At 37.2% G+C, this 27,587-nt stretch overlaps 1 protein-coding gene across 1 annotated transcript in view; it reads left to right on the top strand.

Annotated features, from left to right (window-relative positions):
- The window catches only part of C1H1orf87 (chromosome 1 C1orf87 homolog), a 109,075-nt gene that overhangs the window by 55,311 nt on the left and 26,177 nt on the right, over positions 1-27,587 (top strand). The window contains 2 exon segments of the mRNA XM_059913533.1: positions 2,350-2,447; positions 21,398-21,462. Coding sequence (XP_059769516.1) covers positions 2,350-2,447; positions 21,398-21,462 — 163 coding nt within the window.

Below are 27,587 nucleotides of genomic sequence, written 5' to 3'. Positions count from 1 at the left end.
TAGGAACCCTGATGTACTATTTCTAATCTGCTCTTCATTTAGCCTGGAGCAAAACTCAGTGTTGCCAGAAGTAAATAAAGTGTTTTTAGAATAACCTCTTAATATTGATGCTTAAAAATACACTAATATGCTCTAATCATGAGGATAAGTCGATTTTTATTTATTGAGTAAAATGGCATAATGTGACTAATTTCTACCTCTCTCAATTTATTTTTTTCCAACCTATGCCCATACACATTCCACTCTTCAGGACCTTCAACTCATTCACTCATTCCTAATTCATCCATGTATTCATTTATTCAATAACTATTTTTCAACACTGTGCTAGGAATGGTGATAGGAAAATGAAGGAGACTCAATTCCAGCCCTCAGTAAACCACTGTCTTTTAGAGGAGCTCTCATGAACAGATATTTACTGCCCAGTGAAAAGGGGTATAAAACTATAATAGGGTGAATTATGCCAAAATACATGCAGTTTATTAAAAGCACCATGCTCTTTCTCACCCATCATTTACACATGCTTTTCTTCTGCCTGGAATTATACTCAACCCCTTTTTCTTCTGGCAAACTATTATTCATTTTTTTCATGTTTTAAATAGATCTTTTTCCTTCCCTGACATACTCTTCTACAGCTAGTAAGTAACATGTGCAAGTTTCTAACCCAGATTGGCTGTTTCCTTGCATAAAGACAAATGAAGATTAGCTTTTTGTCACTATATTAAAATCTAGGTTATATTATTCAAGTACGGTCAGACCAACAGATCAGGAGGTGATTGCCATTGCAAAGACAGTTTGTTACTCAGTTCCCAGGAGGAGGGGAATGGCACACTGCACAGGCCACATGGAGAAGCACCAGGAGGTTAGGAGGCAGAGAGGATGAGGGAAAATGTGAGCAAGAGCCTTTATTGTGGGATGCGTGAGACAAGAGTAAGAAGGCTTAGGATTGGCTAGTTTGAATAATTTCAGTGGGCTCTGGGACATAAGGGCCATTCCTAGTTGCCTAGCACTTGGCCCTTGAGTAATTAGGACATGGAAATAGTGGCCCAAGTGTGAGAGCCTCAATAAAAGAAGTAGTTGGTTTGCAGATGAAAGACACACTTGCAAGCCAGTCGTTCACTATCTCTAGGAATTGGCTAGCCCTAGGGGAGAGGCAGTCTCTCCAGGGTCAGCAAGGCCCCATGATGTCAAAGCATCAGAATAAAAAGACATGCTTAATACAGTCAGTGTATGGAAATTCCTCTAAAAATAATAATAGTAGCTACAATTTTTCCAAACCCTGAATTAGACATTTCTTTTCTTTTCTTTGCCCCTTTCTTCCTTCCTTTACTCCTCCCTTCCTTCTTTTTTCTCTCTCTTCCTCTCTCTTTCTTGTTCTCTTGCTCCCCCTTCTCTCCTTTCCTTCCCTCTCTTCTCTTCTCTCTTTCCTCTATATCCCTTCTTCTTCCTTTTCCCTCCTTTCCTTTTCTTCATTTCAACAAATATTAATCAAATGCCTACTAAAATCCAAGCATTATTCTAACTGCTTATTTTCTCTTGAGGAGTAGAAAATACTGGTCTTACTTAGTAGATGAAGTAATTGGGAATAAAAAGGTTCAGTAACTTCCTGAGATCACACAAATCACAGGCAGCATAACCGGAATTCAAAATTAGTCATGTTTTATTCTTAAGTCTCTATGTTTAAACATTATGCTAAACACAGAACACATACTATCGCAACCCTAAAAGTTTGACGTGTTTGAATCTAAGTATCACCCACCCACCAACTTGAGAACTGAACTGGTTTGTCAGCTGGACTCAGAAAATATTAAGTACTTGGGAAACTGCAGTGACCCTTCATTCATCCATCCCACAAACATTAATTGAGTACCTGGTTTCTAGACTAAGTTTCATCATTTATTAACTATGTGACATTGAGAAGGTCACTTAATCTCTCTAAGCCTTGGTTTCCTCATATATAAAATACAGATAGTGATAGTAACCTTACTAATACAACAAGCTTCTTTGGTAAATCAAAGTAGTTGTACAAAAATACTTTGTAATTTACTTATATAATAAGTGTGTATAATTTCTAGGTCTGGACCGCCCATTCCATGGCTGACAAAAATGTAAGATCAGCATTTCAAAGTTCAGTGACTTCTGAGTAATGAACTATACCTTTGTGTCAAGCAACTAAAAATTTGCTGGTGATGCACATTCAGTTGGACATTCTTGTCCTAAATGGTATCTTAATGGTATAATGCACTCCTGGTTATTAATTCTTTGTCCAAATTATATAAGTTCTGATTATAGGAGGGAAATTCAAATCTTAATTTCATTATATTGAAATTTCAAATCTTTTCTTATCTGCAGGTCAGGGCTATATGTGGGAAACATGGATTATATTTGACTTTGAGCCTTCTGGAAACATTGCTTAACCATCAAGATTTGGGTTACCAGGACAAAATAAAGTAAGTTAATTTTTTTATTCACACGGTCCTTTATTAGACTACCAAACACATAGATCTGTCTTTAGGCTAGAAGTTTTATGTATGAAGCAATCAATTTTATCACCTAAAGAAAGAGTTAAGGAATGTTTGCTTATATTAAGAACAGAGGATCTTCTTGGTCATAGAAAAACAAAAGCAGTAAACTTCCACTTCCAGTTTACTGGTAAATGGTAAATCAGATTTACCATTTCACCCTAAACAACCAAAAAATAGGACAAAATATATGAAGCAATATTTTTCAGACTTTGGACATCAGGCAGCATAGAACAGTGATTCCTGAGAGAAGGAAATGAGGTAAGCTCAGTTTACTGAACAAGAAGAGGGATTCCAAACTGAGCCCAGCATTCTCCTTGAGCTAAAGGGACAGAGTATGAAGTTCAGGAAGGCCAAGAAGGCTAGAATGCCCAGTACAAAGTAGCAGCGAGGAGAGATCCCCTAGGAGTACTTTCTGGAGATTTCCAAAGAGTTGCCCTCATGTCTTCATGTGAAGACTTGGCTAATGTATGCATTTGAGGAAACTACCCAAGGCCAGAGAAAGAAACACCAAAAGAAAAAGGTGGGGAAATTTTTAGATCTCACACAGAGTTGGGAATAGTTCATATTTCCACCCATCAAAGAGAAACACATGTGGCATTGATTAGAGTCCCCAGAAGGGTATTGTGCTGTAGTGGAGCCTAATACATGAGAAATTGGAGTCTCAGGAGAGAAGACAAATAGGGGGAAAGAAAAGAATGTTGAAAAAACAATGGCTGTAAGTTTTCCGAATTTGAAGAAAACTATAAAGACATGGACCTAAGAAGTTTAATGAACTTCAAATATTAGAAATTTGAAGTAAGCCATACCAAGGCTCATCATAATCAGATTGCTTAAACTAGCAATAAATAAAAAACCTTAAATGCACAAGAGAAAATGACAAATTACATATAGAGCAGCAAAGATAAGAATTACAACAGATTTATCATTAGAAAAGATGTAAGCAATAAGACAGTGGAAAAACAACCTTAAAGTATTGAAGGAAGAAACTATCAATCTGGAATGCTACATCCAGCAAAACTATCTTTCAAAAACTAATGGGAATTAAGACTTTTTTCATACCTATAAAGTTGAGAAAATTCATAACTGTCAGAGCAGCACTACAAGAAATATTAAAAGAAGCCCTCAGGCAGAAGGAAAATAATCATTTTTAATCTACACAAAGAAATGAAAAGTACAGGAAATAATAAATGTCAATGAATAAAAATACATTTTCCTTATTAAAAAAACCTCTTTAAATAATAATTGACTGTTTAAGGCAAAAATAATAACAATGTACTGTGGAGTTTATAACATAATAAAGTACAACATTTGACAATAGCATACAAGACTGGGAGGTGGAAATAAACTTTTACTGTAAAAAGCTCCTTATACTATTAGCTAAGTAGTATAATTTTGTTTGAAGGAAGAATGTATTGAGTTAAAAATACTAATAGAGAAGATTAAATGGAATAATCACATGTAAATACTAAGAATAGATCAAAAAAAAAAAGAGGGAAAAGAAAACTAATAGGACAAATAGAAAATAAATACAAATAAAAATAATAGATTTAAATCCAACCATATCAATAATTTCAATAAGTATTAATGATTCAAATGCGCCAATTAAAAGGAGGCAATTTTCAGGGACTTCCCTGGTGGTACAGTGGTTAAGACTCTGTGCTCCCAATGCAGGGGGCCTGGGTTCGATCCCTGGTCAGGGAACTAGATCCCATATGTATGCCACAACTAAGAGTGTACATGCCACAACTAAGGAGCCGGTGAGCTGCAACTAAGAAGCCCCCCTGCCGCAACTCAGGAACTCACCTGCTGCAACTAAGACCTGGTGCAACCAATAAATAAATTAAATTAAATTAAAAGGCAGCAATTTTCAGATTTCATTTAAAAATCAAGACACAACTAAATGCTATCTGAAATGAAACGCTTTAGAATGTAAAGACAGACACACTGAAAGTAAAAGGATGGAAAGTGATATACCTTATTAACTCTAATGAAAAGAAAGCTGGGATGGTTACACTAAAGTCAGACAAAGTAGCTTCTAAATCAAGAGGTATTGCCAGAAACTCAATTCATCAAGAGGACATACAAACCTAAATGATCATGCCCTTAATAATATAGCTTCAATTTACATGAAGTAAAAACATAAAACTGGAAGAAGAAATAGATTCACAATTTATAGTTGGAGAACTGAACATCTTTCTGTCAGTAATTGATAAAACAAGTAGACATAAAATCAGTAAGAATATAGAAGACTTGGACCATATTATCAACTAACTTGATGTAAGTGGCAATTACTCCACACAACAGCAAAATACGGATTCCTTTTAAGTGTTCATGAAATATTTAAGAGAAAAACCCTATCTACCCTGATCCATAAAACAAGTCTCAGTAAATTTAGAAGGATTAAATCATATAAAATATGTGTTCTGACCCCCAAAAATTAAATTAGAAATCAAAAAACAAAATCAAAATAATATCCTGGAATTCTCCAAACATTATGAAACTAAACAATACACTTATAAATAACCACTGATCAAAGAAGAAATCACAAGGAAAATTAGACAATATTTTGAACTGAATTAAAATGAAAACACAACACACCAGTAATCTTTGTCTTTTTTTCTTTTTCTATTTTTTTTTTTTCCCAAGCCCACTAGATAATACTTTAAAGGGAAGGGCTAGAAAGTGGTATACTTAACAAGAGCCTCAGGTCATTCTTTTTTTTTTTTTTTAATTTTTGAATTTTATTTTATTTATTTTTTTATACAGCAGATCCTTATTAGTCATCAATTTTATACACATCAGTGTATATAAGTCAATCCCAATCGCCAAATTCATCACACCCCCACCCCCACCCCCCAGCTGCTTTCCCCCTTGGTGTCCATACGTTTGTTCTCTACATCTGTGTCTCAATTTCTCCCCTGCAAACCGGTTCCTCTGTACCATTTTTCTAGATTCCACATATATGTGTTACTATACGATATTTGTTTTTCTCTTTCTGACTTACTTCACTCTGTATGACACTCTCTACATCCATCCAGGTCTCAACAAATGACCCAATTTCGTTCTTTATATGGCTGAGTAATATTCCATTGTATATATGTACCACATCTTCTTTACCAATTCATCTCTTGATGGGCATTTAGGTTGCTTCCATGACCTGGGTATTGTAAATAGTGCTGCAATGGACATTGGGGTGCATGTGTCTTTTTGAATTATGGTTTTCTCTGGGTATATGCCCAGTAGTGGGATTGATGGATCGTATGGCAATTCTATTTTTTAGTTTTTTAAGGAACCTCCATACTGTTCTCCATAGTGGCTGTATCAAGTTACATTCCTACCAACAGTGCAAGATGGTTCCCTTTTCTCCACACCCTCTCCAGCATTTGTTGTTTGTAGATTTTCTGATGATGCCCATTCTAACTGGTGTGAGGTGATACCTCATTGTAGTTTTGATTTGCATTTCTCTAATAATTAGTGATGTTGAGCAGCTTTTCATGTGTTCGTTGGCCATCTGTATGTCTTCTTTGGAGAAATGTCTATTTAGGTCTTCTGCCCATTTTTGGATTGGGTTGTTTGTTTCTTTAATATTGAGCTGCATGAGCTGTTTATATATTTTGGAGATTAATCCTTTGTCCATTGATTCGATTGCAAATATTTTTTCCCATTCTGAGGGTTGTCTTTTCGTCTTGTTTATGGTTTCCTTTGCTGTGCAAAAGCTTTTAAGTTTCATTAAGTCCCATTTGTTTATTTTTGTTTTTATTTCCATTACTCTAGGAGGTGGGTCAAAAAGGATCTTGCTGTGACTTATGTCATAGAGTGTTCTTCCTATGTTTTCCTCTAAGAGTTTTACAGTGTCCGTCTTACATTTAGGTCTCTAATCCATTTTGAGTTTATTTTTGTGTATGGTGTTAGGGAGTGTTCTAATTTCATTCTTTTACATGTAGCTATCCAGTTTTCGCAGCACCACTTATTGAAGAGACTGTCTTTTCTCCATTGTATATCCTTGCCTTCTTTTTCATAGATTAGTTGACCATAGGTGTGTGGGTTTGTCTCTGGGCTTTCTATCCTGTTCCATTGATCTATGTGTCTGTTTTTGTGCCAGTACCATATTGTCTTGATTACTGTAGATTTGTAGTATAGCCTGAAGTCAGGGAGTCTGATTCCTCCAGCTCCATATTTTTTCCCTCAAGACTGCTTTGGCTATTCGGGGTCTTTTGTGTCTCCATACAAATTTTAAGATTTTTTTGTTCTAGTTGCATAAAAAATGCCATTGGTAATTTGATAGGGATTGCATTGAATCTGTAGATTGCTTTGGGTAGTATAGTCATTTTCACAATGTTGATTCTTCCAGTCCAAGAACATGGTATATCTCTCCATCTGTTGGTATCATCTTTAATTTCTTTCATCAGTGTCTTATAGTTTTCTGCATACAGGTCTTTTGTCTCCCTAGGTAGGTTTATTCCTAGGTATTTTATTCTTTTTGTTGCAGTGGTAAATAGGAGTGTTTCCTTAATTTCTCTTTCACATTTTCATAATTAATGTATAGGAATGCAAGAGATTTTTGTGCATTAATTTTGTATCCTGCAACTTTACCAAATTCATTGATTAGCTCTAGTAGTTTCTAGTGGCATCTTTAGGATTCTCTATGTATAGAATCATGTCATCTGCAAACAGTGACAGTTTTACTTCTTTTCCTATTTGTATTATTTTTATTTATTTTTCTTCTCTGATTGCCGTGGCTAGGACTTCCAAAACTATGTTGAATAATAGTGGTGAAAGTGGACATCCTTGTCTTGTTCCTGATCTTAGAGGAAATGCTTTCAGTTTTTCACCATTGAGAATGATGTTTGCTGTGGGTTTGTCATATATGGGCTTTAGTATGTTGAGGTAGGTTCCCTCTATGCCCACTTTCTGGAGAGTTTTTATCATAAATGAGTGTTGAATTTTGTCAAAAGCTTTTTCTGCATCTATTGAGATGATCATATGGTTTTTATTCTTCATTTTGTTAATATGGTGTATCACATTCATTGATTTGTGTATATTGAAGAATCCTTGCATCCCTGGGATAAATCCCACTTGACCGTGGTGTATGATCCTTTTAATGTGTTGTTGGATTCTGTTTGCTAGTATTTTGTTGAGGATTTTTGCATCTATATTCATCAGTGATATTGGTCTGTAATTTTCTTTTTTTGTAGTATCTTTGTCTGGTTTTGGTATCAGGGTGATGGTAGACTCATAGAATGAGTTTGGGAGTGTTCCTCCCTCTGCAATTTTTTGGAAGAGTTTGAGAAGTATGGGTGTTAGCTCTTCTCTAAATGTTTGGTAGAATTCACCTGTGAAGCCATCTGGTCCTGGACTTTTGTTTGTTGGAAGATTTTTAATCACAGTTTCGATTTCGTTACTTGTGATTGGTCTGTTCATATTTACTATTTCTTCCTGGTTCAGTCTTGGAAGGTTATACCTTTCTAAGAAGTTGTCCATTTCTTCCAGGTTGTCCATTTTATTGGCACAGAGTTGCTTGTAGTAGTCTCGTAGGATGCTTTTTATTTCTGCGGTGTCTGTTGTAACTTCTCCTTTTTCATTTCTAATTTTATTGATTTGAGTCCTCTCCCTCTTTTTCTTGATGAGTCTTGCTAATGGTTTATCAATTTTGTTTATCTTCTCAAAGAACCAGCTTTTAGTTTTATTGATCTTTGCTATTGTTTTCTTTGTTTCTATTTCATTTATTTCTGCTTTGATCTTTATGATTTCTTTCCTTCTGCTAACTTTGGGTTTTGTTTGTTTTTCTTTCTCTAGTTCCTTTAGGTGTAAGGTTAGAATGTTTATTTGAGATTTTTCTTGTTTCTTGAGGTAGGCTTGTATAGCTATAAACTTCCCTCTGAGAACTGCTTTTGCTGCATCCCATAGGTTTTGGATCGTCGTGTTTTCATTGTCATTTGTCTCCAGGTATTTTTTGATTTCCTCTTTGATTTCTTCAGTGATCTCTTGGTTATTCAGTAACGTATTGTTTAGCCTCTATGTTTTTGTGTTTTTTACATTTTTTCCCTTGTAATTCATTTCTAATCTCATAGCGTTGTGGTCAGAAAAGATGCTTGATATGATTTCAATTTTCTTAAACTTACTGAGGCTTGATATGTGACCCAAGATGTGATCTATCCTGGAGAATGTTCCATGCGCACTTGAGGAGAAAGTGTAATCTGCTGTTTTTGGATGGAATGTCCTATAATTATCAATTAAATCTATCTGGTCTATTGTGTCATTTAAAGCTTCTGTTTCCTTATTTATTTTCATTTTGGATGATCTGTCCATTGGTGTAAGTGAGGTGTTAAAGTCCCACACTATTATTGTGTTACTGTCGATTTCCTCTTTTATAGCTGTTAGCAGTTGCCTTATGTATTGAGGTGCTCCTATGTTGGGTGCATATATATTTATAATTGTTATATATTCTTCTTGGATTGATCCCTTGATCATTATGTAGTGTCCTTCCTTGTCTCTTGTAACATTCTTTATTTTAAAGTCTATTTTATCTGATACGAGTATTGCTACCCCAGCTTTCTTTTGATTTCCATTTGCATGGAATATCTTTTTCCATCCCCTCACTTTCAGTCTGGATGTGTCCCTAGATCTGAAGTGGTCTCTTGTAGACAGCATATATATGGGTGTTGTTTTTTTATCCATTCAGCAAGGCTGTGTCTTTTGGTTGGAGCATTTAATCCATTCACGTTGAAGGTAATTATCGATATATATTCCTATAACCATTTTCTTAATTGTTTTGGGTTTTTTTTTGTAGGTCCTTTTTTTCTCTTGTGTTTCCTACGTAGAAAAGTTCCTTTAGCATTTGTTGTAGAGCTGGTTTGGTGGTGCTGAATTCTCTTAGCTTTTGCTTGTCTGTAAAGCTTTTGATTTCTCCATCAAATCTGAATGAGATCCTTGCCGGGTAGAGTAATCTTGGTTGTAGGTTCTTCCCTTTCATCACTTTAAGTATATCATGCCATTCCCTTCTGGCTTGTAGAGTTTCTGCTGAGAAATCAGCTCTTAACCTTATGGGAGCTCCCTTGTATGTTATTTGTCATTTTTCCCTTGCTGCTTTCAATAATTTTTCTTTGTCTTTAAGTTTTGCCAATTTGATTACTATGTGTCTCAGCGTGTTTCTCCTTGGGTTTATCCTGTATGGGACTCACTGCGCTTCCTGGACTTGAGTGGCTATTTCCTTTCCCATGTTAGGGAAGTTTTCCACTATAATCTCTTCAAATATTTTCTCAGGTCCTTTCTCTATCTCTTCTCCTTCTGGGACCCCTATAATGCGAATGTTGTTGTGTTTAATGTTGTCCCAGAGGTCTCTTAGGCTATCTTCATTTCTTTTCATTCTTTTTTCTTTATTCTGTTCTGCAGCAGTGAATTCCACCATTCTGTCTTCCAGGTCACTCATCCGTTCTTCTGCCTCAGTTATTCTGCTATTGATTCCTTCTAGTGTAGTTTTCATTTCAGTTATTGTATTGTTCATCTCTGTTTGTTTCTTCTTTAATTCTTCTAGGTCTTTGTTACACATTTCTTGCATCTTCTCGATCTTTGCCTCCATTCTTTTTCCGAGGTCCTGGATCATCTTCACTATCATTATTCTGAATTCTTTTTCTGGAAGGTTGCCTATCTCCACTTCATTTAGTTGTTTTTCTGGGGTTTTATCTTGTTCCTTCCTCTGGTACATAGCCCTCTGCCTTTTCATCTTGTCTATCTTTCTGTGAATGTGGTTTTTTTTCCACAGGCTGCAGGATTGTAGTTCTTCTTGCTTCTGCTGTCGGCCCTCTCCTTTTTTTCTTTTTCTTGCATTTCATATTCAATCCATCAGTAATCCATTAGTAAGTCAACCTATCTTGAGAATATGTCAAGATTCTGGTCCTTTCTCACCACCTCTATTGTTACTTAACTACACCCCATCCAAGCTACCATTATCTTTCTCCCGGATTACTATAATGCCTTCTAAATGAATTCTTCTTCTCCCTTGTCCCTAGTTTATCCTCAATACAGCAGCTACAGTGATTTATTAAAACCTAAAACAATATCATTGCTCGGCTCATAACACTGCAGGAACACCTTATTTCACTCAAAGGAAAAAAAAATCAAAGTCCTCATAAAGGGTTCTATGTGACCTGCCCTCCGTCACTTCTCTGGTTCCATCTACAACTTCCTTTTCTCATTCTGTTCCAGTCACACTGTGCTCCTTCTTCCTCAAACATACCAGGCACAGATCCACCTTAACACCTATCTTCTGAATGATTACTCAACCTAGAATGCTTTTCCCCCAAATATCTTCCTGCTAACTCCTTCACCTTAAGTTTTTCCCCTGTTGTCACCTTGTCCATGAAGCCTACACTAAACACTCTATTTAAAGTTGTAGTGGACTTCCCTTGTGGTGCAGTGTTAGGAATCCACCTGCCAACGCAGGGGACACGGGTTCGAGCTCCGGTCCAGGAACATCCTACATGCCCCAGAGCAACTACATGCCCCAGTTGCACCACAACTACTGAGCCTGCACTCTAGATCCCATGAGCCACAACTACTGAGCCCTTGTGCCACAACTACTGAAGCCCATGCACCTAGAGCCCATGCTCCACAACAAGAGAAGCCCCTGCAGTGAGAAGCCCACGCACCACAGCCAAGAGTAACCATCCTCACCGCAACTAGAGAAAGCCTGCATGCAGCAATGAAGACCCAACACAGCCAAAAATTAGTTAATTAAAAAAATTGTAGTCACCTGATCCTTTCTTCCCCTTAACCTGCTCTCCTTTTGCTTCCCTCAATACACTTATAAACTTTTAATGTATAAACTTTTAATCAAATTGATGTATGTTGTTTATTGTTGTTATCTGTCAGTCTCTGATAAACTATAGACTATAGTGCCATAGGGTAGCAGAATCTTTGTTTTATTTATTGATGCATCCCATGTGTATAAAGCGCTACCTGGCACATAGTAGGTATTTGATACATATTTGCGGAATTGAACTGAACTAGAGGAAGAATAAAGTCTCAAAATACTCTGAGGGATACAGATACATGAGTTTTCCCTAATCCTTAGCTTATGGTCAAATTGAAGAAGGCCTTCCCTAACCATCTCATCAAAATCATGTTCCTTGTGCTATACACTCTCTTAGCATTCAGTAATGTTCTTTCCTATCACTTATCACTATTTGTAATTATGTATTTATTTGTGTGATTTGTTAATTTAATGTCTAGATGGTGATCTCCATGCTGGCAAGGATCGTTACACATTATATTCCAACATTTTGTAGGCCAGTGCTTGGCACATGATAGGTACAGAGTAAATATTTGATTAATCCATTCATTCATTTAACAAATATTTATTGAGTGCCTACTGTATACCAATCACTATTGTAGTCATTGGGAATATAGATATGAATGAAACAAAGTCCCTTCCCTCATGAAGCTTATATTCTAATGGGGAAGATAAATTATAAATAAAGTAGAATATGTGACATATCACATGGTGATAAAAGGTTATGGGGACATCAAGTGGTAAATAACTGATGAGAGGAGGTTGAGCATAGCCAATGAATTTCCACTAGACCAGGTTTGGACATGGCTGTTTTCTTTCTCTAAAATATTGGAGGTGGTTGGGTGAAGGTGAGGGAGGCGGTTAAGCAGGAAAAGCAAAAAAGTGGGATTAGAGCCGAGTAGAACGTCAATAAGCCAAAATTGGGAGTCCCAAAAAGGCACCAGTATAAAAGGAGAAAATGCAAGTGTCAAAGCTCACATTATACTGAGTATACTTCATTAGAAGTTGGGGTCCAGGACCAAGATTCCAGGAATCAGGGATATGAGAATAAGAGTGAATGGGGAACAAATGAGGTTAGGCTACTTACAATTATATCAAAATTCTCAATTTCCCACTATTTTATGTGTCTATCAGAGAAGCACACCGATTTTTTTTATTCACCTGTCTTTGACCTTTGAATGTTCAAGGACATCAAAACTATGAGACCAATGAAGAATTGCATTTATAAGTGATAAACCTGTTTCATCCTTAGACAGTCATTGGTTAAAGCTTCTTCTGTTGAATTAAATCCATTCAGTTAAGGGCTTTGTATGCAAACCTATATTCTTAAGAGATTAAAGATGCAATTTAGACACACATTTTAGAAGCTGAATGCATGAATCATTATTTTAGTACATATTGTCCATTAATCTGCTGTTCTATTGGGAACCCATTTGGAATGTGGCTGCTTACTAATTAGCAGGATTCTAGTGCTGAACTGCTTCCTGATTAAATGTCCTTTAGAATCAATAAAACATCAGGAGGGATTATGGTGATGTGGGATTAGCCCCATCTAACCAAATAAAATGAGCTGTGTTGTTTTCTTAAACTATCACGTTGCAAGAGCTGATGAGAGGAGCAATTTCGAGAACACTGCGGCAAAGTTGTTTTGTGTGTGTGTGTGTGTGTGTGTGTGTGTGTGTGTTTTAACATTGAGATTTTGTTTTTTGCCATTTCCCTACCAAGCAGAGACATTAGTGAATGACTGCCAGGATAAGGCGATTTTGAGAAAGACTTGATTACGATTTCAAATCTCTACTCTGAATCACCCTTATGAGTGAGTGAGTTCAGGTTGTGTTGAATGGAATTTATTATCCCGGTTCTTGGCCAGGAACATGTAAGTCAGAATTAGTATTTAATGTTTCTCTGTGACTTTGCAGTAAATGGTAATTAATGAGGGCAGAGAGAGAACAGGAGGCAAACTAATACTCTAAAACTGTATTGGCAAAATTAAATGCTTCAAACCCAGTTTAAAACATAGGCACATGAGCCAAATTGTGTCAGGGGAGGGGATAAATAATGAAGCTGCTATGGAGGCTTCGTAAATAGAGTGGCACAATTGACATAGCCCCAAGTAGAACTTATCATACACATCTGGTCCATTGTTGGGAGTGCAATTAGGTTGAAAAGGACTGGTTTGATAATCCTAGGAACAACCAGAGGATTTTAGGAGATAAAGGAAACATGAGGTGTCTGATTCAGCAATTACTTTTTAATGGGAATAGGAAAATTGTTAGGCAGTGAGCTATTAGAGACATGGTATGAATCTGCCCATTGGTTGGGTCCTGGAAACCAGATCTGGCTTTTATGAGTTCATTAATTCCAATCTTCTCTTCCAGAGCCCATAATTCATACGGGGTAAGAATTCTAATAATAATATTGCTAATAAAGTTATTATTAATAATAGCCAACATTTATATAGTGTTTACTATATTCCATGCAATGTTCTAAGTGCTTTATAAATATTAACTCTTTTAATCCTTACACATACCTCATGAGATAGGTACTATTATTTTCAAATGAGGAAGCTGAGGAACAGAAAGGCTAAAACTAGTATGTAACTGATAAATGAATTCATCAGTAAGGCTAAGTCAAACGCAGGCTCTCTAGCTTCGGGGTCTTGGCTTTGAATACACTATACCAACTCTCCTACAAGTCCTATGCAACTTAAAGGCTTATAGGATAGTGGCTAGGCACAGGGGCTTTAGGCAAACTGCCTGCATTTCATAGCCAGCTCTACCCTTGGGCTTGGTGCTGAACACAGTTCTGGACTTGAGGAGCTCAGTATCTTATTGCCCTAGGACCCAGGAGAGGTGTAGGATATGAATACAAAGTGAGGACACTTTTAAGTTCCAGGGGCATGTATAATCCAAGGAAGCCCATGGCTTGCAGGTAGCATCTCCTCACCTGTTTAGCGCCTCCACTACCCCTTCAGCCCCCATCCATGCAGAAAGGCTTCATGAGCTCCTGAATCACATAGGCCTAGATGGAAATCCCAACAATGATGTGCACTGGCTTTGAGAACTTGGACAAGTCACTAATTTCTCTGAACCTTAATTTTCTACCTGTCAAATGGAAAAAGAATCCTTTTGTCTGGATTTGAGAGTTTATTGACTATGTATCAAGGAAGGGCTATGCTTCTCACAGGTAACTGGAAGGTGAGAAGAATACAGTTTAGGCTACATGATTAAGAAGGTGAAAGCAAAGAAAGATGATGCAGTTGGATGAGCTTTCCAGCAGCTGAGTAAAATAACAACCAAAATAACCTCCTGACTCAGAAGGATTGATGCATGTACACCTCACATGTCCAGGCATGGGGCTACATGCTCTACATGGCTTATCTCGTTTCATACTCCCAACAGCCCCATGAGTTAATGTATTTTTATACCCACTTCACAGATGAATAAAATGAGGTTCAGAGTCCTTAAGTGAATTGTCCCAAAAGTTGGGATTCTTTAAATCTTTGTTCCTATTATGGGTTGAATTTTATCCCCCCTAAATTCATTTGTTGAATCCCTAGCCCCCAGCCCTTAGACCATGTATTTGAAGGTAAGGTCTTTAAAGAGGTGATTAAATTAAGATGGGGCCATTAGAGTGAGCCCACATCTGATCTGACTGGTGTCCTTATAAAAAGAGGAAGTTTGGACACACAGAGAGACACTAAGGATAGGCTCACCCAGAGAAAAGACCCTGTGAAGACACAGCAAAAAGGTGGCCATCTGTAGGCAAGGAGGAGCCTCAGAAGAAGCCAAATCTACAGACGTCTTGATTTTGGACTTCTAGCCTCCAGAACTGTGAGAAAATAAATTTCTGTTGTTTAAGCCACTCAGTCTGTGGTGTTCTGTTATAGAGCCCTAGCAAACTATACAGCTCCTGCAGGCTAACAGCCCCTTGCATAGTCTTTTTTCTATCTGCCTCCTTTTCCTAGCATATTTTGTGCCCCTCAGCTGGAATAGTAGATTACAGGATTCTCAAGGGAATGGCTCTAATGATTTAACTTTTCAAATCATGGGACTTAACTATGATTCTAGCAGTCTGAACAGAGCTGGCTCTTCAGTACTACTTAATACTCAGCTGAGCTTGGTAGGACTTGTAGGAGCTCACCAGATGAGGGATGGGGAAGAGTAACTCAGAGGTAGAGGGAGCAGTGTGTGCCAAGACAAAAAAGCAACAAGAACATAGGTTTGGAGAACCAAACTGTCCATTGTGGCCAGAGCATACATTTCACAAGGTGGAGAAAGGCAATGAGCTTGGGAAGGGAGTACTGGCACACCTTTGATTGAAGCCTGTATAAAACTCAGAGAGAAAAATGTCACCTGTAAGTAACATCATCAAGATTACAAGGATGTTTCTATGAAATAGCCTCCATTTTGTGTTTTTGGCATCTGCATAACAGATGACATTTTAATTTTATTAAAATTCCAATGAACAAATGAAGAGAAAAAAAAAAAAAACCAACAAAAAAGAACAAAAAACACACACCAGAAGCAAAAACTAACAGGCACTCTGGTCTCCGAATCTAGAAGGAAGCTCCACTGACTATAGACACATGGAATCTGGGAAAATCATTGAGTTGGTGCCCCAAGCTTTGTCCTGCCTACCTATAAAAAGTGCAGAAGACAGAAGATATTTCATCCCTTCACCACAGTCTTCCCCTTGATTTGGAGGCCCCAAGTCTTAACCAACCAGAAAATGACATAGATGCTACTTTCTGTATCCACCTGAGTACTGTTCCTTCATCTCCTTCCTTCATCCAAGGTTACACACCAGTACACTTACCCACACACTGCTTTTTTGTGCCTATGCAGACACCACAACTTCTAGGAATGATAGAGCAGAAAGTTGGGGTGAAGAAGGCAGGAATAGCTAGACCCGGCTGTGGTATTTGCATATGGAAATATAAAGTCACGTGGGTTGAAGAAGAAAGAGGGGATCCCTGGTAGTTGTATATGTTGAGGAGTGTGTAAAAAATTAATATACAGAAACCTCAGTTAAATAGAGTTGGGATACCAGAAGGGAAAGCTCTCATGCCCTGCAACATTAGAGCCCAACAGTAAGGAAGGACTTTCCTGGCAAGGACTCAGCCAATGAGAAGCCATGGACACTTTGTTTATTATAGCCCTCCCAACTCCCTTTTCCTTTCTATAAAAGCATTCTCTTTCCCTTGCTGTCTGGGGGACTTGAGCATGGCTCACCATGATTGCAGACCACAAACTGCAATTCTCTATTGATCCTGAATAAACCCATCTTTGCTGGAGAAATATCTGGCAATCTGTTTGTTTCAGGTCAACAAGTGTACCCATTATGACATACTACACCAATTTAGTGTCTGATATCCAGCAGGTGTGGTGAGAAGATCCCACCTCTGAGGTGGTCCCAACAGAGGGGCACAAGACAAATGCCTGAGAAGCACCAAATATTGGTGGGAATCTTCACTCACCCCTTGACTGAGGGGCTGAATGAGCAATGAGTAGGACCAAGGGAAACTTATGAAGCTCATCTATTGGGTTGTACACAATGTGAACAGTTCCTCACTGACACTGAATAAAGAGAAAACCCTAATATATGAGGCCTAATTTTCAAAAATACTGCAGAACAGGGAGGTGTAATTATGATCCCACAGACTCCAAATAACAGCAAATTTTTGGAAATGATTTACTCTAGAAATTAGAAAACATTTAGAAAGCCACTGGTGTTCTCTATAGGATATAAGGAGCCATGTCTCTGTTGAAATGAACTGTAAAGTAATAAGCATAATGAGATTAAAAATGAAATGTAAAAAGCACTAAAGTGAACAGAAGAAATTAAATTGAACTTGGTGAAATGTGGATAGTTTCAAGGAAACTGAAACTTCTACAGCATAATGAAGAGGTAACCAGGATTGTGACTATGTTTGGTGATGGATGTTAACTAGATTTATTGTGATCATTTTGCAATATATACATATATCGAATCATTATGCTGTACACTTGAAGCTAATATGTTATATGTCAATTATATCTCAATTTAAAAATTATAAGACAATCAAGGAAATCTGAATATTGTTAGATATTTAATGATATTAAGACATTTATGTTAAATGTTTAGGTCAACAAGCCTTTTCTTTGAAGGGTCACATTATAAATGTTAAAGGCTTTGTGGGTCTATAATCTGTTGCAACTATTCAACTATGTCATTGTGGCCTGAAAGCAGCCAAAAACAACACATAACGAATGGCCAGGGTGGTGTTTAAATAAAATATTATTTACAAAAGAAAAAGGGATAACTAGAAATCAATGAACAGCAAAATTAATGCTAGAGAAAATCTGGTGCATAATGTCAAACTTGAGAGGTTTCCACAAAATCTAGAGAAAAAGAACAGAAAAAAATGAAAACAGATAGTAGAGATAGAAGAATAAAAATAGAAATTGAACCTAAGAGGCCCTGAAATTGTGGAATAAGAAACTAGAAGAATTGGACAAGATATAAAACCAAAAGTCACAGCTGAAGAAATTTTGCAGAGATGGGAAAAAGAAAAACCCTCTGTGTACAGACTGAATGTATTCATTATTATCTAAACTAAATTAAGAAAAAAAGTATCCATGTCCCTCCTGACAAAACTTTTGTGCTACAGAGACAAAGAAAATTATTTAAGGATGCAGCCAAAACAAAATAAAACTAAACCAAAGCAAATAAATGCAAAAAATAATTATAAATGAATCCAAATCAGACTGACCTCAAACTTTAGCAATGTGGACAAGTGGAAAGGAGGAATCACTAATATGGAGGACCAACTATAAATTATACATGAATTTCTGACTGGGCAGAGGGTCAGCGCCCCTAACACACCCCAACCTCCAGTGCACTGATCAAGGGTCAACTGTAGTATGTTTCTTTCAATCTGGCATTTAAACACCATAATAAAGATGTTTAACTTACGGTAAAAAAACAAAACAAAACAAAAAACTTCTGCAATAGTAGATATCAGAAGACACTGAAACCATGTTCATGGAATTCCAAAGGGGGGGAAAAATGTAACTGAAACCAAGTTATATTACATTCATGTGTAAGGCCATAGAGTACAATGGTTAAGGGTGCAGGATTTGGAGTCAGACATTCAGGGTTTAAATCATGGCTCCTCCATTGATCAGCGTGTCCATAGGCAAGTCATTTACATGTCTAATAAGATGGTTGTCTCAATTAAATGAGAGAATGCACACAAAGTACTCAGAACGCTAATTTAAGGCCATTTTAACTTAAGTTTGGATGAAGTTAGAATTTGAACGCAGATCTGCCTGAATCTACAATCAGGCTCACAGAGCTTGTCCTTCAATCCTGACCTCTCTGACTCAACATGAAGAGTTTGGCACCTGGTACTGTGATTAGAATTACACTGCCTTTTATGGCAACAAGAACCCATTCTCACACTTAAATTGTCAATGGCTCTTTGAAGGTCCTAGAGTCATATAAAGAGTATGGATTAAAGAAGGTATTTTATTAGAGGATCTAAAGGATTTCATTGGTCACTTAAGTCCTATATACCACTTAAATCAGGCAGTGTCCAAGTTCAGTACTTAGAAACATTTCCTGCAATTTCCCTCCCCTGCTATCAGCAAAAATTCAAGAAGGGGCAGGAGAGTTTCTGGTGCCATCTTGTCCAGAGCCCTTACTGAATATTTGCTAACTCCTAACAGTTCTGAAAAATAAATGTTATGCAATGTGGAAATATAAATGGATTTAGGTTTTTGTTGTGTTGTTGTTCAATGGGTCAGAAGATGCTGTAGGCATAAACCTGGCCCTCCTAAGAGGAGGGCATTGCAGGAAGTGTAGAAGACAGGAGATGCTTCTACTGCAGTTCATTTCCAGATCTGTGCTAATATCAGATCTTTATATGTTTATTAATATTCCTTAAGAGTGCTACTTCTCCAACTTTCTTTTCCCTGCCTAGCCTTTCAGCAGCTGATATAGTCATCAGCTTATCTGGCTTGTGGTTCTGTATACCTATGCCTTATCTATTCTTGTGCCTAAAGTGACATGAAGCTCTGGAGGTCATATTTTCTATACTGACAAAGAACTTTTCTGATTTGTGATACCATGTATAGAAAAAGTTTTATGAGGTATAAGCAAAACAAACTAGTTATGTATCTAATGAATTTATGGAGGTTCCTTAAAAAACTAAAAATAGAGCTACCATATGATTCAGCAATCCCACTCCTGGGCATATATCCAGAGAAAACCAGAATTTGAAAAAGGTACATACACCACAATGTTCATTGCAGCATTATTTACAATAGCCAGAAGGCAGAAGCAACCTAAATGTCCATCGACAGATGAATGGATAAAGAAGATGTCATGTATATATATATATATACACAATGGAATATTACTCAACCATAAAAAAGAGTGAAATAATGCCATTTGCAGCAACATGGATAGACAAGGAGATTATCTTACTAAGTGAAGTAAACCAGACAGAGAAAGAGAAATATCATATGATATTGCTTATATGTGGAATCTTTAAACAAATGACACAATTGAACTTATATACAAAACAGAAATAGACCCACAGACATAGAAAAAAACTTATGGTTACCAAAGAGGAAGAGGTTGGGAGCAATAAATTAGGAGTTTGGGATTAACATGTGCACACTACTATGTATGAAACAGATAACCAACAAGGACCTACTGTATAGCACAGGGAACTATACTTAATATTTTGTAATAACCTATAAGGAAAAAGCATCTGAAAAAGAAAACTGAATAAAATAAAACTGAATAACCTTGCTATACACCTGAAACTAACACAACACTGTAAATCAACTATACTTCTGTTAAAAAATAAATAAAAATAAAAAGAATAAAATCACATGGCATTAAAACTCTCCTAGAAAACACAGGACATATTCTCACAATTGGCTCTTTATATTTGCTTGACTTCTGATGGGCAAAGAGGTGATAAAAATTCTTATCAGTTGTAGTTTGGTTGCTAGAAGCAGAAACTGTTTTTTGCTAACATAAGCAAAAAGAAATATTTTTGAAAGGATATGGAGTTACACACAAAATCAGGGGACATGAAACTTCAGGAAGCACCAGAAACAAAAGTTAATAAGAGACACAGAGACAGAGAGTGGGAGAGAGGGAAGAAGGGAGGGAGGGAGGGATAGGGAAAGTGAAGTGATAGATTGAGATTAATTAGCCTGAGTGGGTCACAACATTGTCTAGGGAAGGGTATGGGACATTGATTGTAGCCCATTACCCCAAAGAAACATATTTTTATATAAATGGAGAATGGATGTTGGGCAAGCAAATATAAGTGATTCTCACTACCAAAGTGTTCCCAAAGTACTTGTAAGTTTTAAATGACTCCCTGATTGTCAAATGCTCACACATTCTTCAATGCAATTTCTGCTTGGGGACTTCACTAAATATTATCTATTTGCACTTAGCACCCATTTCTATCCCCTTCTATGTTCTTTCCTATGTTGTAATACTTCCCACACTTAGGAAGGCTAAAAAGAACATTTCCAAAGCTCCCTTGACATTGAGGTTCTGGAATTGATTTAAGTTCCATCACTGAGATGCAATTGCATGAGATTTGAAAGGCAGGAAGACTGGGGAGAGGGGCAGGGACATTATACGTATTTATTGTTTTTCTGCAGTAGTAGCAACTCCAATAACCCTGGCAGACATCAGTTTTTCTGGTGGCCAGAATGCCCTATATACTGCCTAATCACCAAACTCATGGCCAAGGGCACCTGAGACGTCAGCCAGAATTTCCTGCAGTTCTCTGGACTCTGGACTACATCTTCTGAGACCTAACCCTTAGCCCAGCAGCAGACACCAGCCTCCATTCTACTAGCCCCTGCAATAATTTTGTGGATGCCTAATTTCCATTTCTAGTAGAGACACCTAAAGTAGCTTGTGTTTCCTTCACTGCACCCCAAATGATACAGACATCAGAAAACTCCTTTAATATCACTATCTGTATAAACTTTAAGCTTTATTGCACATTCTTCCAGAGTTTCCCACATTGATCACAGGTATTATGTTTCCTTTTCTTTCACAGATGGCAGAATTTTGTTGAGTTGTTGAGCGGAGCTTCATCTTATTTGTCATCTGATTTACTTCCTGGTGAGTTTGGTTATTTTGTTCCTCGAGAGACCTCCTATTCCCAGGGCTCTAGTTGATGCTGTGACTTAGCCCCAATGGTTTGTTTGTTGGGTTTCATCTTATTGCTCCCAGAAATATAAATGGCTTACCAGTGAAGAAAAAATAAGAGTGAAGTTTGCCTTGATGGCTATCCTTTAGGTCAGTTGGGTTGTAAAAGGCATAATTCTCCAAGCTGTATTATATCATGAAGCAGTCTCTAGTGATAGCCCTTTGAGAAGGATGTAGTACATTTATAAAAGAAGTCGATATTACTTATTAGAATTTCAGTTGTACAGTCCCTTAGATCTGAGAATCCTGTAGCTAGGTACTTATTCTACTAATATCTCACCAAAGAACTCTCCAAGATTTATAAATGTATGTTTAGTGAAACAACATTTTGTACACGTTTTAAAAGAGACTACTACAAACAACTCTATGCCAATAAAATGGACAACCTGGAAGAAATGGACAAATTCTTAGAAAGGTATAACCTTCCAAGACTGAACCAGGAAGAAATAGAAAATATGAACAGACCAATCACAAGTAATGAAATTGAAAATGTGATTAAAAATCTTCCAACAAACAAAAGTCTAGGACCAGATGGCTTCACAGGTGAATTCTATCAAACATTTAGAGAAGAGCTAACATCCATCCTTCTCAAACTCTTCCAAAAAATTGCAGAGGGAGGAACACTCCCAAATTCATTCTATGAGTCCACCATCACCCTGATACCAAAACCAGACAAAGATACTACAAAAAAAGGAAACTACAGACCAATATCACTGATGAATATAGATGCAAAAATCCTCAACAAAATACTAGCAAACAGAATCCAACAACACATTAAAAGGATCATACACCATGATCAAGTGGGATTTATCCCAGGGATGCAAGGATTCTTCAATATACGCAAATCAATCAATGTGATACACCATATTAACAAATTGAAGAATAAAAACCATATGATCATCTCAATAGATGCAGAAAAAGCTTTTGACAAAATTCAACACCCATTTATGATAAAAACTCTCCAGAAAGTGGGCATAGGGGGAACTTTCCTCAACATAATAAAGGCCATATACAACAAACCCACAGCAAATATCATTCTCAATGGTGAAAAACTGAAAGCATTTCCTCTCAGATAAGGAACAAGACAAAGATGTACACTCTTGCCACTATTATGCAACATAGTTTTGGAAGTCCTAGCCATGGCAATCACAGAAGAAAAAGAAATAAAAGGAATCCAAATTGGAAAAGAAGAAGTAAAATGGCCACTGTTTGCAGATGACATGATACTATACATAGAAAATCCTAAAGATGCCACCAGAAGACTACTAGAGCTAATCAATGAATTTGGTAAAGCTGCAGGATACAAAATTAATGGACAGAAATCTCTTGCATTCCTATATATTAACAATGAAAGATCAGAAAGAGAAATTAAGGAAACGATCCCATTCACCATTGCAACAAAAAGAATAAAATACCTAGGAATAAACCTACCAAAGGAGGTAAAAGACCTATACTCAGAAAACTATAAGACACTGATGAAAGAAATCAAAGATGACACAAACAGATGGAGAGATATACCATATTCTTGGATTGAAAGAATCAATATTGTGAAAATGACTATGCTACCCAAAGCAATCTACAAATTCAATGCAATCTCTATCAAATTACCAATGGCATTTTTTATATAACTAGGACAAAAAAAAATCTTAAAATTTGTATGGAGACACAAAAGACCGTGAAAAGCCAGAGCAATCTTGGGGGAAAAAAAACGGAGCTAGAGGAATCAGACTCCCTGACTTCAGACTATACTACAAAGCTACAGTAATCAAGACAATATGGTACTGGCACAAAAACAGAAATACAGATCAATGCAACAGGATAGAAAGCCCAAAGATAAACCCATGCACCTATGGTCAACTAATCTATGACAAAGGACCAAGGATATACAATGGAGGAAAGACAGTCTCTTCAATAAGTGGTGCTTGGAAAACTGGACAGCTACATGTAAAAGAATGAAATTAGAACACTCCCTAGCACTATACACAAAAATAAACTCAAAATGGATTAAAGACCTAAATGTAAGACCAGACAGTATAAAACTCATAGAGGAAAACATAGGAAGAACACTCTTTGACATAAATCACAGCAAGATCCTTTTTGACCCACCTCCTAGAGTAATGGAAATAAAAACAAAAATAAACAAATGGGACCTAATGAATCTTAAAATTATTATTTATTACAGAAATGTAAATCAAAACTACAATGAGGTATCACCTCACACCAGTTAGAATGAGCATCATCAGAAAATCTACAAACAACAAATGCTGGAGAGGGTGTGGAGAAAAGGGAACCGTCTTGCACTGTTGGTGGGAATGTAAATTGATACAGCCAGTGTGGAGAACAGTATGGAGGGTCCTTAAAAAACTAAAAATAGAATTACCATATCACCCAACAATCCCACTACTGGGCATATACCAAGAGAAAAACATAATTCAAAAAGACACATGCACCCCAGTGTTCATTGCAGCACTATTTACAATAGCCAGGTCATGGAAGCAACCTAAATGCCCATTGACAGATGAATGGATAAAGAAGATGTGGTACATATATACAATGGAATATTACTCAGCCATAAAAAGGAACGAAATTGGGTCATTTGTAGAGATGTGGATGGACCTAGAGACTGTCATACAGAGTGAAGTAAGTCAGGAAGAGAAAAACAAATACTGTATATTAACGCATATATGTGGAATCTAGAAAACTGGTACAGATGAACCAGTTTGCAAGGCAGAAATAAAGACACAGATGTAAGAACAAACATATAGACACCAAGGCGGGAAAGCGGGGTCGGGGGCGGGGGCTTGAATTGGGAGACGGGGCTTATATACACTAATATGTATAAAATAGTTAACTGATAAGAACCTAAAAGAAAAAAACAAGATGGAAACAATGAAAGGATCCTTCAGGCACCATTTAATTAAATTACAGTATATTCAATTGATAAAACTACGCAGCTGTAAAATAACATGGCTGGTCTGATACAGGAAGATTTCCAAGACATATTATTAAGTGAAATGATAAAGATGAATTGGGCAAAATATTTAGCAATTAGCAAGTGTTAAATATGACAAGTGAAAAAATATGCATTGATATTAATCTGTTGTTGCAATTCTCTATTTACCACATCCATCAACTGTTTGCTGATTACCCTTTGGATCAAGATACAAGGTACTGAGAATTTTGGGGGAAGCATAGTATATCAGTTTACATTCCAGTGGAAAAACCAGATACCTCACTAGGTATTTCAAACAGAGGGAATTTATAGCAGGCGATTGAGGGATTGGTTATTATCAATATTATTGATAGAAGACTGAAAGAGCAAAATGAGGATGGTGAGTGTATTCATTTCCCTAGGGCATTTGTCATTAACAAAATACCACAAACTGGGTGGCTTAAAATAACAGAAATTTCTTCTCTCATGGTTCTTAGACTAGAAGTCTGAAATCAAGGTGTCAGGAGGGCCATGCTACCTCTCAAGGCTCTAGGAAAGAGTCTTTCCTTGCCTCTTCCAGCTTCTGCTGGCCCCAAGCCTTCCTTGGCTTATGGCTGCATAACTGCAATCTCTGCCTCTGTCTTCACATGGCCTTCTTTCCTCTCTGCCTCTTTTTTGTCTCTGCATCTAATCCCCCTCTCTTTCTTTGTACAAAGACACTACTGTTCATTCAACTTCAGGCCCACCCAAATCCATAATGACATCACTTTAACTTGATTACATATAGAAGATGTTGTTTTCAAACAAGGTCATATTAACAGGTTTCAGTGGTACCTACGTTAGGGGACACAATACAACCCATGACCATGAGGTAACCCAGAGATTAGTAACTGTAGGAAGCAGCTGCCATCCTTAGGGCTGAAGAAACATAGAAAAAGACATACTATTAGCAGAACCTAGAATCTCATAGGTGATTATGAGTCTGACAAACAAAAAGTTTAGGCAATATTACACTGTATAGAGTAACAGGAGCATCGTGGTACTGTTGTTGCATAGTTGTGATAGCCTGTTGCTTACTGAGAAACTTAATGTCTTGATCTCTTCCCATTTCAGTATTGCTGGAGCTATGATTATTAAATGCTGTTAGGCACTGAGTGGACCATTTTGTTTGCATGTTCTCTAGCCCCATATGTAAGTGTCATGAAAGGAAAGAAGTGGCGTTATAAGAAAATAAAGACAGCTACTAATTTAGGGTGTGTAGAATTGTAAATTTTCTCATTCCCATTTTCACTCAAGGGTTCTATCATAACCTGATTAAACTGACTAATTTTATATATACTGCCTCATATTATAAAATTTATCACATTTGGAATCACAAAAATCCTGTGAACTTGTTTTTGCTGTCTGTATGATTATCACATAAAAACTTAATATTGATAAGTTAGACCTAGGAATAGAATGGACCTGTTAGCAGGATCAACTGGAAGACTAGATAAAATACAAAATACCATATGATCATCTCAATAGATGCAGAAAAATCTTTTGACAAAATTCAACACCCATTTATGATAAAAATTCTCCAGAAAGGGGACATAGAGGGAACCTACCTCAACATAATAAAGCCCATATATGACAAACCCACAGCAAACATCATTCTCAATGGTGAAAAACTGAAAGTGTTTCCTCTAAGGTCAGGAACAAAACAAGGATGTCCACTCTTGCCACTATTATTCAACATAGTTATGGAAGTCCTAGCCACGGCAATCAGAGAAGAAAAAGAAATAAAAGGAATCCAAATTGGAAAAGAAGAAGTAAAACTGTCACTGTTTGTAGATTACATGATACTATACATAGAAAATCCTAAAGATGCTACAGGAAAACTACTAGAGCTCATTAATAAATTTGGTAAAGTTGCAGGATACAAAATTAATACACAGAAATCTCTTGCATTCGTATACACTAACAATAAAAGATCAGAAGAGAAATTAAGGAAACAATCCCATTCACCATTGCAACAAAAAGAATAAAATACCTAGGAATCAACCTACCTAAGGAGGCAAAAGACCTGTACTCAGAAAACTATCAGATAAGTTTTGATAAGATACTGATGAAAGAAATCAAAGACAACACAAACAGATGGAAAGATATACCATGTTCTCAGATTGGAAGAATCAATATTGTGAAAATGACTATATTACCCAAAGCAATCTACACATTCAATGCAATCCCTATCAAATTACCAATGACATTTTTCACAGAATTAGAACAAAAACTTTTACAACTTATATGGAATCACAAAAGACCTCGAATAGCCAAAGCAATCTTGAGAAAGAAAAATGGAGCTGGAGGAATCAGGCTCGCTGACTTCAGGCTATACTACAAAGCTACAGTCATCAAAACAGTATGGCACTGGCACAAAAACAAATACATATCAATGGAACAGGACACAAAGCCCAGAGATAAACCCACGCAACTTTGGTCACCTAATCTGTGACAAAGGAGGCAAGAATGTACAATGGAGGAAAGACAGTCTTTTCAATAAGTGGTGCTGGGAAAACTGGACAGCTACATGTAAAAGAATAAAATTAGAACACTCCCTAACACTATAAACAAAAATAAACTCAAGAGGAGCTTCAAGATGGTGGAAGAGTAAGACGTGGAGATCACCTTCCTCCCCACAAATACATCAGAAATACATCTACATGTGGAACAACCCCTACAGAACACCTACTGAACGCTGGCAGAAGACCTCAGACCTCCCAAAAGACAAGAAACTCCCCATGTACCTGGGTAGGGCAAAAGAAAAAAGAAACAGAGACAAAAGAATAGGGACGGGACCTGCACCAGTGGGAGGGAGCTGTGAAGGAGGAAAGGTTTCCACACACTAGAAGCCCCTTCGCGGGCAGAGACTGTGGGGGGTGGAGGGAGGAAGCTTCGGAGCCACGGAGCAGAACGCAAAAACAGGGATGCAAAGGGCAAAATGGAGAGATTCCCACACAGAGGATCGGTGCCGACCAGCAGTCACCAGCCCGTGAGGCTTTTCTGCTCACCTGCCGGGACGGGTGGGGGCTGGGAGCTGAGCTGGCTTCAGTTGGATCCCAGGGAG

The sequence above is a fragment of the Balaenoptera ricei genome, chromosome 1, assembly GCF_028023285.1.
Source record: "Balaenoptera ricei isolate mBalRic1 chromosome 1, mBalRic1.hap2, whole genome shotgun sequence".
Taxonomy (NCBI): Eukaryota; Metazoa; Chordata; class Mammalia; order Artiodactyla; family Balaenopteridae; genus Balaenoptera; species Balaenoptera ricei.
The sequence above is the reverse complement of the archived record's forward strand: the minus strand, read 5'-3'. Positions and strand labels throughout refer to the sequence as shown.